We start from the raw sequence: 17,168 nt of genomic DNA on the forward strand, positions 1-17,168 counted from the left end.
TTTTTGACAGAGTGAGTTCAGGATCAGGGGTCTCAATAGTGAAAGGGCTAATAATAGAGTGAACAAACTTAAAAATGTATGTTTGTATCATAAATTGTACTACAGGTCCCCCATCACAAATCCAGCATCATTGGGACCTGTAGTGTGCTGGATTACTGAGTTTGCCGGATTAAAGAGTGGTTCAAATCAAATCAAATCAATCAAATCGAAGTTTATTCTCTATAAGGATTACAATGCGGGGTTTACAGATTTTGGTTATTGTGTTGTTTACATGTAATAAAATACTAATTACAGAGGGGGCCACTAGAACACTTAGCATGGTTAGGCATTTTGGGTAAACTTAGATTAATTCTTAACCCTAAATTATTACAAATTTTGGAGTAAGTTGACTAAATACTAAGTGACTAAATACTAAGTGACTAAATACTAAGTGTCTGAATACTAGTTTGTGAGTTTAGCAATGTGAATGCTTTTGTTTTGGCACAATACATAGTTTCTGTATTGGGGTATCACAGGCAAACTTGTGACTAGTTAGGAATCATTATTTTAAGATTAAGATACGTATTTCTGTGCTTATAGTCAGATGGGTGAGTGAGTGAGTGTAAGTGTGAACCACCAGGTGGTTTTTATGTAGTTAGTTGATGGGGTGTATCAGGGAGATAAGATGTTTTCTAACAGTTGTTTTGAAGATGATGAATGTGTCTGTAGTTCTAGAGTTTTCAGGTAGGGGGTTCCAGATTTTAGGGCCTTTGACATACGTTGAATTTTTGTAAAGGTTTAGTCGGACATGGGGAATATCGTAGAGATGTTTGTGTCTGGTGTTATGCTTGTGGATCCTGTCACAACTATCAAGAAAGCATTTTAAGGTCCTGTATATGTAGATTGCACAGTAGTAAGTGTGGATGTTTTGAACAGGGAGTAAGTTTAGATCTATGAAGAGTGGGGGGGGGGTGTTGCCAGGGATGGGATTTAGTGATTATTCTTACTGCGGCTTTTTGCTGAGTTATTATTGGCTTTATGTGTATTGCTGCAGTTGATCCCCAAGCACAAATAGCATAGGTGAGGTATGGATAAATGAGTGAATGGTATAGTGTGAGAAGGGCATTTTGCGGCACGTAGTATCGTATCATGGAGAGGATCCCAACTGTTTTGGATTTTTTTTTTGATATGTGTTGGATATGGGTGCTGAAATTCAGGTTGTTGTTGAGGTATAGGCCTAGGAATTTGCCCTCATTATGTCTGGCAATTAGAGTGCTGTCAATCTTAATGTTTAGTTGTGCAGCACCTACTCTGCTACCAAACATAATATAGTAGGTTTTGTCTGTGTTAAGTGTAAGTTTATTGGCTGTCATCCAAGTTGATATTTTGAGTAGCTCCTCATTAACAATGGTGTTGAGGGTGGCAAGATTAGGGTGAGAGATGACATAAGTAGTGTCATCAGCAAAGAGAATGGGTTTCAGGTGTTGGGATACATTTGGGAGATGATTGATGTAAATGAGGAAGAGCAGGGGTCCAAGGACACTTCCCTGCAGAAGTCCAGTATCAAGTGGCCGTGTTGATGATGCTGTGCCTTTATTGGTGACATACTGATACCTATTAGTAAGGTAGGATTTGGAATATGCAAGCGCATGGCCTCTTGTACCATAATGGTCAAGTTTGTGGAGTAGGATGCCATGGTCTACTGTGTCAAAAGCTTTTCTTAGGTCAAAAAAAATTCCTAGTGGATATTCCTTATTTTCCAATGCTGTGTAAAGCAGATCTAGCATTTTTACAATTGCATCATTAGTGCTTTTATTTTTCCTGAATCCAAATTGGCAGGGGTTGAGTATGTTTTGTGCCATTATAAATGAATACAGTCTCCTGTGCATGAGTTTCTCGAAGATTTTGGATAGCAATGGTAAGTAAGTAAGTAAGTAAGTTTATTCAGGTATACACAAATACAGTTACATAGAATTATCATACATAACAGCATATGTGTAGAGAACCTAGGATAACCCAAAAAAGTCAGACAGAGTGACTTATTTCCATTGGGGTCCTTTTACCTTATTATTATAATATAAAGGTTATAATATTTTCTTATTATTCTACAATGATAACATCTTATTATCATACTAAAAAGACTATCTACTACACCAAGGTCATTAAGACTATCTACAATACGAGGGTCATTACTAGGAATAAGGTAAAATTTACACGTATGTTAGCTAAAAAATAGAAAATCATTCCCCTCCCTTTCTGTAGCTACATTCATCAGACACCTTTTGGCACTCTTCTTGAACTGGTTCATGCTATGACTGGCTTTGACATGTGCGGGCAGTCTGTTCCATTCCTTTATTGCTGTACAATAAAAGGTGTTTGAAGCCTGGCCACTGACTGTGGGTACTACAAAGTTGTGCTCTCTCCCCCTAGTACTATGATTGCTCTGGTTCCCAACCTTGACAAAATTGACAGCAAGATATTCTGGACATTGTTTGTGAGCAATTTTATAAACATGATTTAGCTTCAGTTGTTTTACTCTGTCTTCAACATTCAGCATATCCAACTGCTGTAATTCATCCTGGCCTACATGTTCTCTTGGTCCCAGCCCCAGGATGAATCTTACGATTTTGTTCTGGGTGATTTGCAGTCTATCTTTCAGTTTTTTTGTCAAGGCAGAGTACCAAGAAGAGCAAGCATAATCCATATGGCATTGTATAAGGGCTAGACATAGGGTCCTGCGAGCCTCAGTAGGTAGACACTGTGCTTGTCTATACAGGAACTTCAGTCTGGCATTCGCTTTCTTTACTACACTGTTCCCTATCAATTCTCCTGACATGCATGGGTCAAAGGGGATTCCCAAATATTTTACTGATGAAACCAAAGTGATGGGCTCCCCATTACATTGAACATTAAAGTTATTTACCCTTCTCAGTTTATGTTTCGTGCCAAAGAGAATGGCTTCAGTTTTCCCTAGGTGTAATAATAGTTTGTTGTCTACTAACCATTTGCTGCAGGACTCCAGTTCCAGTGTTAAAACATTAGCAATATCTTGTGGGTCTTTACCTGACACTAACAGAGCACTGTCATCTGCATACAGTAGGAGTTTGCACTTGACACTGATAGGCATATCATTGACATAACATAAGAATAATAAGGGACCCAGAATACTACCTTGGGGAACTCCACATGTTATCGGCAGGGGTTCTGATTCTGTTTTGTTGATTTTGACTGTTTGTCTCCTGTTGCTAAGGTAGGACTTAAACCAGTCTACAGAACCTATACCGATAGCTTGAAGTTTATTACATAATATATTGTGGTTGACAGTATCGAAGGCCTTTTGCAGGTCTAAGGTTACCATACCTATGAGGTTCCCCTTTGACATTTCAGTTCTCAGGTAATCCGTCAGATTAATAAGGGAGGTGTCGGTTGAGTAAGATCTTCTAAAGCCCGATTGATAGCTATGAAGAATGTTGTTGTCATTAAGGTACTTAACTACTTGAGAATACACTGCCCTCTCTAGAATTTTAGATATTATACTGAGTATATACTAACAGGCCTATAGTTGCTTACATCAGACCTACTATTTTTCTTGAAGATAGGAGTAACTCTGGCCTCCTTGAACCCCTCCGGTATGGTATTAGTGGTGATTGATAGATTTATTATGTGAGCAATAGGGATTGACAGTTCAGAAGCACCATCTTTTAGGAACTTAGACGGGATGTTATCAGGGCCTGTGCTCTTAGTTGGGTTTAACCTGCTTAGTTCTTTTTGAATAAAGTCATGAGATACACTTACTAGATGACAACTGTTTGGGGTTACCCCTTTATTGGTATAGTATGTTTGAAACTTATCAGAGTCTGTGTTAAAGGTATTTGATGCAGCTGGTAGTTTACTTACTAGTGTTGATGCAACAGATGTGTAGTATGAATTAAAGCAATTTGCCACCTTCGATGTTTCGTGGCATACCTCATTATCGATAGTGAGCACTATGTTAGACCTATCTACTGGCTTATGGCTATACCCCAACTGTTTTAGTTGTTGCCAGAGCTTTCTGGGGTTATGCTTATACTCTTCAATTTTTGAGCAGTAGTGCTTTGCCTTTGCTCCTTTTATAAGTCTCTGTACTCTGTTCCTCACCCTTTGGAATTCATTTAGTGCTGCAATATCCTGTCTGTTTTCTTTAAATCTTTTTAGCAGCTGGTCTCTGAACTTCATATTATCTAATATCTCAGTATTCATCCAGGGTTCAGTTCTTCGTTTAATCCTAACCTCTTTAACTGGTGCAATATTATCAAGGATGGTAGTGAACATTGTTTTGAATTTTTCCCAGGCATCGTTTACGTCCGTGCAACTTGTTATCTCTGTCCAGTCACAATTGTGTAGCCTATTTACCAGTGTTTCTTTACTGTAGTTTCTAGTTGACCTCATTTTTATTGTCCTGTGTAGGCTTATCCTATCCCTAGTGAATTTCCTGGTGCAGTAAATGATGAAATGATCACTAAGACCTGTGGTAATGACGCCTGACTGACTAATGTTCTCAGAGCGGTTACAAAGTATGTGGTCAATTAGGGTGGCTGAGAACTGTGTGATCCGGGTCGGAGTAATAATTAGTTGAGTGTAACTATTTAATCCTACAATTTGCTTATACCTTTTGCATAGCCCGTTATTTTGCTGCTGAAAACAGATATTGAAGTCGCCCAGTATTATTGTCTCGCAATTGTTTTCAACTCCGGACAAGACTCTGGAAAAGTCTTCTAAGAACTGGTCCTGGGTAGGAGGGCGGTAACTAGTTCCTACTAAGATGGGTTTGGTCTTAGGAAGCAGCACTTCAAACCATAGAATCTCCAGTTTATTGTTATTTAAATCAGGTCTTGGGTTGTAAGCTAAGTCATTTCTAATGTAGGCACATACTCCACCACCCTTTCTGTTCCTATCTAAGCGTTTTATATTGTAACCATCTATTTTGACCTCGTCGTCAGTCACCGTATCATCCAACCAAGATTCAGAGATGGTTATAACTGCCGCCCTAATTTTGTTAGCTAGAATCCTAATCTCTGCCAATTTAGGAAGAAGTGATCCTGCATTGACATGAATAAAGTGAAGGCCTGTTTTCATAAAACAATCATAATCATCAATATATGGCAATGGGTCATTTGTATTAAAATTAGGTAAATCAATGTCATCACTGCTAAAGGGTAACTGTGCCAAAGTGCATTTGTTACACACAAAATGAATTCTGGCACCGTTGCTATAATTGTACATACATCCATCATGCACCCACCCCTTACACATTTTACATAAGGTGCCTTTTCTGTTTTTCATGCGTACTTTAGTACAGTGTATGCACCTGTTTGGTAGTGTTTGAGATAATAATGGCTGTATTGTCTCACATTGATCTATGCATGCATTACATATGGAGTTAAGGTTATCATTCCTAGCTACTAGACCGTCATTATCGCCGTCATTTATCTGTCTGTTTTGCCTCTGCACAATAGTTTGAGGTCCTGGATTAATTTGGATATCACCACTTAAGAGCGCTACAATAAGAGCTGTGTGCCACTGTTTTTGTTTGGGTATGCGGTGTTGCCATACCTTGCAGCGATAGTGACATTTACTTTTCTGGTAGGATGGCAGCTGTTGGGCTTTTACTGTCCAGGGCGCTGTTACTCCATTCACCTTTTCCAGCCCCCATGACTGATTTCTTTCATCATGGAATTGAAGAAATATAAATATAATTATGGCAGCCTGTACTCCCCTAATGCCTGCCATTTTCACTCTTCGCTCTTTTACTCATATACAATAATATTTATTTCTCTTTTCCAGTCCCTAGTACACTTAGTATCTGCTTTAGCAATCACCACTGAATTACTAGTAAAATTTCCTCTTCAAAACCCTCTTCACTGCTCACTTTTCCCTTAACTTCACAAAACCCTTACAGTTAACCCCTTATTACACACTCCCCTTCCCATCTCACTTCACAGTCTGGCTTCCCCAATTAACTTCTAACTCCTTTCCATTCTGGTAGATCAGAAAGGTTTAATCCATGGTTTTATCCTTCCAAATCCCCCTCAATTCCATTTATCGGGGGTTGTGTGGTGTTGTTGACTGCCTGACCTGTTCTGCTGACTCAGCCATTTTTAAAACACTGAGGGGAGTAACGCCACCTACAACCTGACTTTCCTTGAGTTTATAGATATATTTGGCGTTTTCTGCTATGATTCTCTCACTGTACACTGGTCAGCTGAATATAGGTCAGCTACTAAAACATTAACCTTGACTGTTTAACTATTCACTTCTTTCTCACGACTGGCACTGAGGGATATCCGACCTATAACCTTGGAGTTTTGTACTGTTGATTTGACGATGTCTCCTGTGTTTCCCTCTCGTTAGCACTGGTACAGGTGATATGATGGTGGTACAGATATGATGCTACTGTCAACAGATGAACGTCAGTAACGATGAGAATTTCACTTCGCTAGTTGTACGTCTGGCAGTAGCGGCTGGTGTTGTTGACTGCCTGACCTGTTCTGCTGACTCAGCCATTTTTAAAACACTGAGGGGAGTAACGCCACCTACAACCTGACTTTCCTTGAGTTTATAGATATATTTGGCGTTTTCTGCTATGATTCTTTCACTGTACACTGGTCAGCTGAATATAGGTCAGTAAGTTTGATATTGGCCTATACATAGTTGTTAACATCTGTAGGGTTACCAGCTTTGTGTGTTGGTGTAACCCTTGCTGTCTTGAGTAGTTTTGGGAAGGTTCTAGTTTCTAGTGACTTGTTAAAAAGTAATGAAATAGCATGCGAAGGGACATGGGCCGCTCACTTGTACAATAATGGTGGGACATGAGACAGGTTCCCTGAGTTAATTTTAAGTGACTTTATAATCTCAGTGACTTCGGTGGGCTCAGTTGGTACAAGCTAGAAGGAATTTGGGAAATTCCCATCTAGATAGTCCCCGGCATGGGCGTTGGTACATGGGATTTTACTGGCAAGATTATATCCTAAGGTTATGAAGAAGTCATTTATCTTGTTAGCTGTTTCAGTGGGATGCAGTGGTGTTTCATTAGGTTTAGTTAGGACAATATTCTTGTTTTTTTTTTTTCAGTTTGTGGGTGCCCAGATTCTGAGAGAGTGTTTTCCAGGTCTTTTTTATATCAACTCTTGTGTCAGTGAATCTGTTGGAGTAGTACAGTTGTTTGGCTTTCTTTATTACTTTGTTGAGAACTGATGAATAGTGTTTAAGAATATCTTTGTGTATTATGCCCTGTCTATATTGCTTTTTATATTGGTGTTTCTTATCATTGGATTTCAGAATACTGCTGGTTAGCCATGGGCAACCGAGCCGTTTATTTGTGATCTGTTTCGTTTTTATAGGACAATGTTTGTTGTATAGTCTAAGTAATTTGTTAAGAAAAATGTCTGTCCAATCGTCAATACCATTGGCCTTGGAGAATTCTGTAGGCCAGTCAACAGTCTCTAGGTCTGCTGTGAACTTTCTTATTGAGGCCTCGTCATGGAGTCTAAATGAAACTTTGTTGTATTCCAGTGGTGGTTTACTAATGTTTGTTAAGAGGAAGGTAGGGTAGTGATCTGTAGTGCTGTCTGTGATTATCCCTGATTTAAGGGGGGCTAGTATATTGGTTCATATGTGGTCTATTATGGTTGCACTTGTCTCAGTGAGCCTGGTTGGTTTAATTATTGTTGGTATGAGAAGTGTGTTGTTTATATTGTTGATGAAGTCAGTTACAGGCTGATCATCTAGTAGGCCAAGGTTGATATTGAAGTCTCCAGCTATGACAAGGTGGTGCTTATTCATTTGTCTGTTTGTTAGTATTGCCTTTAATTTCTCACTGAAATTTGGGATGTTTGTGTGGGGTATCCGGTAAATGGCACCGATTGTTATAGGTGTCTTAAGTTTTTTTTACAGTAAAATTAGCAAAAATGTATTTCCCATATTCATCACTAAAGCAAGTGGTGCTAATACAAGATAGTTGGTTAGAGTAATAGATTGCAATACCACCCCCAACTTGGTATGGTCTGCAGTTGTGGATTGCTGTGTATCCTGGTAGTGGGTAGATATCTATTGTGCCCTGCTTAAGCCAGGTCTCAGTAAGAATAATGCAGGAGAAGGGTGTCTTTAGCGACTCAAGGAGTGCCAGGAGGTCATCATAGTGTTTGCTTAAGGACCTGATGTTGTAGTTAAGAAATGATAGACTTTTAGCAGTTTAGGATAGTGCTGGCTTGTGATGCTGTGTAATAAAGGCAGTTACTTTCTAGTAGGTTTTGATTGGGTGTTAGATTATGGAGGTTTATATCAGGGTCGATGTGATCATTCATCTTCTAGGTTTAAATAGTGGTTATTTATATCCTTTATTGTGTGGTGTTCTAATACTGATATCTGTAGTAATGGGAAGTTTGGACAAGTATATAGCTAAAGCACTTTGGTCATATAGAGTATAGTCACTAATAAACATAATGAAGTTGATATTGTCTGTGTGTTGTGCTGGAATGAGCTAAAGTACAACTAAGTATAAACTAAAAATATAAAAATACAAATTAAAAATAGCACCAGACTCTCACTTGTAATTGCACTAAGGTCTAATATAATGAATTTGGTGTTGTCTATGTATTGAGCTAGAATGAGCTAAAGTAGAACTAGGTTTAATCTAATAATATAAAAAATACTAGTTTAAAATGGCACAAGACTTTCACTTGTAATTGCACTAAGGTTTAATATAAGTTGTTAACAAGAACTAGAGTGTAACTAAATTTAATATGAATAGACAAAATACACAAGTTGAAGTAGCAAAAGAAAATAAAAATAAAAAAAAATAAAAATGGCAATGACTTGGTTATAATATGATAGTAAGATTGTACACAGGATAATATTAAAGTTGGAGTTGAATATACAAGCTTAAAAATTGGTAACAAAAGGTTAAGAAAAGTAAAATAAAGGTGGGTGATAAAGTCTACAGTCGAATAGGGCAATTGTAAAAAGGTATATAATAAAATTGGGTAATAAACTTTACAAATAAAAAGGGCAATAATAAAAAGTTTAAAATAGATTGGGCAATAAGGTATTGGTAAAATTGGGCAAGTATAAGATTGGGTAATTAACTCAAGACTAGAATAGTGCAATAATAAGATGAAAAGTTTACAATAAAGTTGGGCACTAAAATTATTATTATTATTATCACACATGCCGATTCCCACCAAGGCGGGGTGGCCCGAAAAAGAAAAACTTTCACCATCATTCACTCCATCACTGTCTTGCCAGAAGGGTGCTTTACACTACAGTTTTTAAACTGCAACATTAACACCCCTCCTTCAGAGTGCAGGCACTGTACTTCCCATCTCCAGGACTCAAGTCCGGCCTGCCGGTTTCTCTGAACCCCTTCATAAATGTTACTTTGCTCACACTCCAACAGCACATCAAGTATTAAAAACCATTTGTCTCCATTCACTCCTATCAAACACGCTCATGCATGCCTGCTGGAAGTCCAAGCCCCTCGCACACAAAACCTCCTTTACCCCCTCCCTCCAACCTTTCCTAGGTCGACCCCTACCCCGCCTTCCTTCCACTACAGACTGATACACTCTTGAAGTCACCCTGTTTCGCTCCATTCTCTCTACATGTCTGAACCACCTCAACAACCCTTCCTCAGCCCTCTGGACAACAGTTTTGGTAATCCCGCACCTCCTCCTAACTCCCAAACTACGAATTCTCTGCATTATATTCACACCACACATTGCCCTCAGACATGACATCTCCACTGCCTCCAGCCTTCTCGCTGCAACATTCATCACCCACGCTTCACACCCATATAAGAGCATTGGTAAAACTATACTCTCATACATTCCTCTCTTTGCCTCCAAGGACAAAGTTCTGTCTCCACAGACTCCTAAGTGCACCGCTCACCCTTTTCCCCTCATCAATTCTATGATTCACCTCATCTTTCATAGACCCATCCGCTGGGCACTAAAATATAAAATAAAAATGGGCAATAATGAAAAGTTTACAATAAGGTTGGGCTATAATAGAGATTTTAAAATAAAATTGGGTGATAGCGTATTTTTTAACCCTTAAACTGTCTAAACGTAGATCTACATTTTTTCAACATTTGAAAGTATGTAAAAAAAAGTAATCATCATCTTTTTTTTTTACATTTGAAAACGTGTAAAAAACTTGATCTACATTTTTTTTGTTATATTTGAAAATATGTAAAAAAAAAAAACTTTTGGAGCACTATACATATGAGCATAGATCTGCTTGGACAGTCTAAGGGTTAAAGTGAGGTAGAATACTGAGGACAAGCTATGGTCAGTTTCAATTAAAATAGATAGATTAGAATACACTTAATAAAATTAACCAACTTGACTTGCACAAAGTTCATTGAACATCGGCAAAAATCGAACATTTCCGCTACTTTGAGCTCATTTTAAAGGTACTTTTCGTCATGAAAGCAATCAAAATCATGTCTATTTCTGTAATATATCTTCCTTTCTATCAAATGAGTCCAAAAAAATGAGAATAAAACCATAAAAACCATACGAGAATATACCACAAAGAGGCAACTAATGGCTGAGAAGTGAACTTCTTTATTTATCGTCCATCTTTTTTATTTTTGTTGTACGTTAACCCTTTCAGGGTCCACAGGCCCTCTCAGAGCCTTGTTCTCAGGGTCCCCCAAATTTCAAAGAAAAAAAAAAATTTCTTATGAAAAGATAGAGAATCTTTTCCCGATTATAATGGCACCAAAAGTATGAAATTTGATGGAAAACTTAAGGAATTATGCTCTCGCGAAGTTAGCGGTCTCGGTCAATTCCAATGTACTAGTCGACAAAAATCATAACTATTTCGCTAGAACTCCATTTTTTCTATCAAATGAGTACAAGAAACCACCAGTTTACCGATTTCAACTATCCAATACAGTGGTCAGAATTTAGCAATTTTGCCAATTTCACACAAATTTCAAAAGATGCCAATTTCCAAATAGGGTCCAGAATAAACAAGAAAGACATTACTGGCACTAAAATAAGATTTGCTCTGTTCATTAGTCACGTTCCCATGCCCCACTTACATTCTTTTGCTTTCCACTTTGAATTTTTATTCTCACAAAAAATAGAAGATTTACTGTTATGCAGACTACTGCATTAGTGTAGAAATGGTATAAATAATATCTGCGCACTTGTGAAAGAATATTAGACTTGCCAGTTGATGTGTATTGGACGCTTAGCATGATTTGTTTACTTTTGAACTTTGGTAAAAATCGAACATTTCTGCTACTTTGAGCTCAATTTCAAGGTACTTTTCATTGTAAAACCAGTAAAAATCATCTCAGTTTCTGTAATATGTCTTCCATTCTATAAAATGAGACCAGGAAAACTAGAATACAACGATAAATACCATACGAAAATACAGTGCAAAGTCACTGTTTTAATCCAAAAACACGGTCAAAGTTTTTTTTCTCATTACGCACTGTATGCTGCAGGATTTTTTTATACTGTGCACACTGACCTCATGCACCAATTCTTTAATATGTAGGCCTACCAGCTTTCTCTCACTAGATTTAAAGGCACTTGAATTTATGAGTACTAGTATGTCATGGACCCTGGTGCGCAAGTCGTACTATTACAGCCGAAACCCTGAAAGGGTTAAGCATCTTTCCATCATACATTGCCCAAGTTTCAATAAGATAGCCCAACAAACAACCGAGAAAAAAAAATATTTACCAAAAATCATATTTGGCAAGTCCAAGCCAGGTACTGGAAATAAGTCACTTTGTCTGACTTTTCTGGGTTATCCTAGGTTCTCTATACATACACTGCTGTGTATGATAATCTATGTAACTATTTCTGTATACCTGAATAAACTTATTTACTTGTAGTCTGTCAACTGAGTATACAAGAAACCGCCCATTCACTTATTTCAACTACCCAATAAAGTGGTCAGAAATTGGCAATTTGGCCAATTTCACACAAATTTCAACAGATGCCAATTTCAAAATAGGGTCCAGAATAAACAATGCAGACATTCCTGGCACTAAAATAACATTTGCTCTGTTCATTAGTCATGGCTCCAATCCCCTCTTATATTACTCTTGCTTACCATTTGGAATTTTTATTCACAAAAAAAAATAGAAGATTTAGTGTTATGCAGACTGCTGCATTATTGTAATAATTGTATAAATAATGTCAACCCATTCTTGACGCCGTATTGGAATTTGGACTGGAATTTGGAATTTGAGATTCACTAAAGAATAGAACATTTTCGCTAATGTGAGCAAAATTTCAAGGTACTTTTTGCCATGAAAGCAATCAAAATCATATCTATTTCTGTAATATATCTTTCATTCTTTGAAATGAGACCGAAAAAATGAGAATATAGCCATAAAAACCATACAGAAATATACCGCTAAGCGGCCGCTAATGGCTGAGAAGTGAACTCTGCTATTTATGGTCTGATTTCTTTCATTTTTGGTGTACGTGAAGAAGTATTTTTCCATCATACATTGCCCAAGTTTGAATAAGATAACCCAACAAACAACTGAGAAAATAATATAATAATAATGAGAGTAATATCTTTATTTACTACACGTACATGTACATGGTATACAGACCATAGCTGACATCAGTGACATACTACCATATAGAAAGCTGCTTGTTATGCAGAGTATTTAAAGAAAATTAGGTCAGTGTATGAGGATAACACCCACACTAGTCGACTAACACCCAGGTACCCATTTACTGATGGGTAAACATAGACAACAGGTGTAAAGGAACATGCCTAATATTTCTACCCTGGCTGGGAATCGAATATTTACCAAAAATCATATATGGCTAACCCAAGCCAGGTACTAGAAATAAGCCACATTGTCTGACTTTTTTGGGTTATCCTAGGTTCTCTACACATATGCTGCTATGTGTGATAATCTATATAGAGAAAATAAATTTTTTGTTTCAGGTTTATGGTGCAGTATGAGTGTATATCACAGTTAGCCCTGTGCTATACTCCGTTTTCTCTAATATATGCCCCCTAGACAGGGATAGGAGAATGGTATTTGTATATCACATCCTCTTCATTCCTCCGTCAAACTGCTCGTTGTTATGCCAAATATTATTTATTCTGGAGTATTTAACATGTTTTATGTTATTTATATTGTTTATATTATGTCGTATTAGATCAATTGTGATAGGCAAACAAGCTGTAGTGTTTATATTAGCGTAATAATAAAGCATATTCTCCTGCATCATGAGACTGAGTTCATGCCAACTGACAGTGGCTTCAAAGCCACCTTATCTTTAATTGATAATGTACTGTGTAGGTGCTTTACATAATGAGAAGCATTTCTATTATTCATTGGAACCATGGCTAGGGCTAAAAGTAAGCAATTTAAAACAGTAAATGGAGAAAAAGAAATTGAAGTGACTTATGCAGCAAGTAGCACCACCAAACAGTAGCAGCAGGTTGTTATGGTGACCCTGGAAATTTGAAATTATGCTAGCCAAAATTAATGCCGAATAACTGATGGAACCAAATAACTGATTGCTGGATTTGTGTTGGCGCACCTGTACCACACTTCACCTGCATAGACTTAAGTAGTCTATTAGTATTAGGTTAAGTCTGCCTGAAATTCCTCAGCATGGTAGTGGCTGTCTTTGCACCAATCAGATTATGAAATGTAAGCACACATTGTAACCTTAGCAAAGAAATAAATCTTTCACTTTGACTCTGACTACTACAGTCATATTTTATCAGTGTGAATTGGGATCGTTACCATGCCGTCTAGTCTGGATACTTGTCTTAGGTACCATGGCACCCAGGAGGAATGCTTATGATGCTGATGGTGCCAAGAAGAAGAATAAACCTGAAAGTATGAGCATTTTGGAAAAAGAATATATATGTTTAAGATGTGCATAAATATGGGTCATGTGATGGAGATGGCTGTTACATTTGATGTAAAAACACTAACAATTAATACAGTTAGAAAGAATGAGGTGAAGGTAAGAGCTTGTGCAGTGAGTAATACTGATTGTGACCTGCTGTAAAGTATGGAAAAGAGATTAATACAGCTCAGTAAACCAGAAAAGTTACTGAATGTGAGGAGTGAGCAAGTATTTAATAAGACAGTATATTATTGAAGATGATGTTACCTGGAAGTTAAAGAGCAAGCAAGGGAAGGTGCAGCTGAATTAAAGACAGTAGAGTAGTGCTTGATCTTGTAACTGTGCAGTACTAATGTATCAGGTGACTGCAGGTGTAAGACTACTCTTATTTATCACTCACAGAATCACTCTGCTTTAAAAGGTAAAGAAAAAAGCATTTTTCTTGTTATTTGATAACATAAGAAGCCAGAATGGATAAGAGCAGCCTAGTTTGTTGAATAGTTCCAGGAGACTTTTTTTTTTTTCTTTTCTTTTCTTTTCTTCACTCAGGATATACATCTTCCAAAAAACTGGCTTTGCATTGTGAGTTCTTGTCATTGTTGATTGATTGATTCATTAGGGATTTGCCGGTACTTCCGGCCCGGGTCTTCTCCAGATGGTGACCCGGCGTCATTGTTGATAAATGTTGTAATCATGATCAGTCACCATCCTGCCCACATACTAACAATATTACAGCTACATCATGGTTGGTCACCATCCTGCCATTGTACTAACAATATTACAGCTGCATCATAGTAACATTAATAATCACCACCTGGTAAATGTTTATTCATTACAGAATGAGTCTTTGTTGAAGTGTCAGCTTGAGGTCTCATCATCACTGCTGAGCAGAGAGTCGTGGGCCCAGAGTGAGCTCAACAAACTTTACAAGACTGCTTGTCTCGACCGCTTGGAACACACAATCAAGTACACCTTTAAAGATAAAAGCTTCATTGTGCAAGCTGTAACACACAGCTCCTACACACTCAACAAGGTACAGTGTTCCTTCAGTGTTACTGGCTATAACACACAGCTCCTACACACTCAACAAGGTTCAGTGTTCCTTCAGTGTTACTGGCTATAACACACAGCTCCTACACACTCAACAAGGTAGTGTTCCTTCAGTGTTACTGGCAATAACACACAGCTCCTACACACTCAACAAGGTAGTGTTCCTTCAGTGTTACTGGCAATAACACACAGCTCCTACACACTCAACAAGGTACAGTGTTACTAAAGTGTTACTGGCTGTAACACTGCTCCTACATACTCAACAAGAAACAGTGTTTCTACAGTGCTGCTGGCTATAACACACAGCTCCTACACACTCAACAGAGTACACTGTTACTAAAGTGTTACTGGCTATAATACACAACTCCTACACACTCAACAAGGTACTGTGTTACTGGTTGTAACACACAGCTCCAACAAATACAGTAGAGGGCAGCAAGTGTCTAGTTCCCTTAAGGTTTACTATATGTACTGATAGTAGGAACATAAGATATAAGAGAGATGAGCAAAGATTAATTGCATGTGCAGGAAGCATAGATATTCTTGGTGTAACAGAGACCTGGTCCAACCTGAAGGATAGAGAAATGTCTTCTGAATGCCACAAACAATGCTATAAATTATTCCACACTGATAGGGTCAACAGGAAGGGTGGTGGAGTGGCACTGTATGTAAGAGATAATTTAAATTGTTGCATTAGGCAAGATTTAAAATTAGAAGCAACAAACACTGAATCTGTTTGGCTACAGTTTCTTGAGGGTTGCGAAAAACAAATTTTGGGTGTGATTTACAGGCTCCTAAACCTTGATAAGGAGTGCAGTAAACTTCTATGTGACGAAATGCTTAAGCCATTTATATGCAAAAGTGGCATGTTAATGGTATATTTTAACTTTAGACAAATTGATTTGAGCAGTTTGACAGGAAATCTTGAGTCTACCAACTTGACACTATCCAGGATTGATTTTTAAAACAGTTTGTGACAGAACCAACTAGAGGAAATAACCTGCTTGACTTGGTTCTTGTCAACAAGGAATCACTAATTAATAATCTTGAGATTAATGATGAGCTTTGGGGAATGTGATCACAGATCACTCAATTTCAATGTATCATGGAATTACTTTCATAACTACAACCAAGTCAGTGTCCTTGACTTCCATTTGGTCTATTTAATAGGACTGAGAAATTGCCTGGGTGGGTTAACTGGTGTGACCTGACTATGGGTCAGGTAGGTGGTGATGGTTGCTGATATGATATTTTTCAAAGCATAGTTTCTAGCTGCCCAGACTACTGATATTCCAAATAAGGAAATTAGGTCAAACAAAAATTACCCTAAATGAGTAAAGAAATCATTATATTCAATTAACCCTTTCAGGGTCTGTCCCGTAGATCTACGGCTTTACGTTCAGGGTCCAAACCGTAGATCTATGCCAAAATTCTAGCGGCGTCAAATTTAGCACGAGAAGGCTAGTAGGCCTATGTCTGAGAGAATGGGTCTGGGTGGTCAGTGTGCACACCATAGAAAAAGTCTGGCCTCCCGCATGGCATTGTGGGAATGCCGGCAAAGTAGCTTTGTTCATTGTGCCTGGCGGCAAGGAAGCTCTCACTCCCCACTCACTCTCTGGGCGAATTCTGACTCTCTTCTTCACAACTTACAGTTCTAAGACTGATGGAAGTGGAGATGAAGATGAATTCTATGGTTTTGACCCATGTGGTACCATTGTGCCATATGGTACAATGGTTCCATATGGTACAGTGGTGCCATGTCATACAATGGTATCATATGGTACAATGGTATCATATGGTAGAGTGGCACCATATGCTACAATGTACCATATAGTACATTGTACCATATGGTACATTATACCATATGGTACAGGGTACAGGGACCCTAATGGAAATAAGTCTGTCTGACTTTTTTGGGTTATCCTAGGTTCTCCAAACATATGCTGCTAAGTATGATATTCTATGTAACTTTATTTGTGTATAACTAAATAAACTTACTTATGATGCCACATGCACTTGAGTAAATTTATTCAGGTGTACAGAAATACAATTACATAGATTATCATACATAGCAGCATACGTATAAAATCCTAGGATAACCCAAAAAAGTCAGGGTGACTTATTTCCATAGTTATCCCTGTATCTGTACCATATGGTGTCCTGTACTGTATGGTACCCCATACCATATGGTACCCTGTGCCATATGGTACCCTGTGCCATATGGTACCCTGTGCCATATGGTACCCT

The 17,168-nt window shown here is 38.0% G+C and overlaps 1 protein-coding gene across 1 annotated transcript in view; it reads left to right on the plus strand.

Annotated features, from left to right (window-relative positions):
- Window positions 1-17,168, plus strand: part of LOC128685665 (endoribonuclease Dicer-like) — a 179,226-nt gene that overhangs the window by 78,262 nt on the left and 83,796 nt on the right. Inside the window, exon 3 of the mRNA XM_070080090.1 lies at window positions 14,710-14,904. Within this exon, the coding sequence (XP_069936191.1) occupies window positions 14,710-14,904 (195 nt within the window). The remainder of the gene's footprint in view (window positions 1-14,709; window positions 14,905-17,168) is intronic.

Source organism: Cherax quadricarinatus, unplaced genomic scaffold (genome assembly GCF_038502225.1).
Source record: "Cherax quadricarinatus isolate ZL_2023a unplaced genomic scaffold, ASM3850222v1 Contig140, whole genome shotgun sequence".
NCBI classification, from domain to species: Eukaryota; Metazoa; Arthropoda; class Malacostraca; order Decapoda; family Parastacidae; genus Cherax; species Cherax quadricarinatus.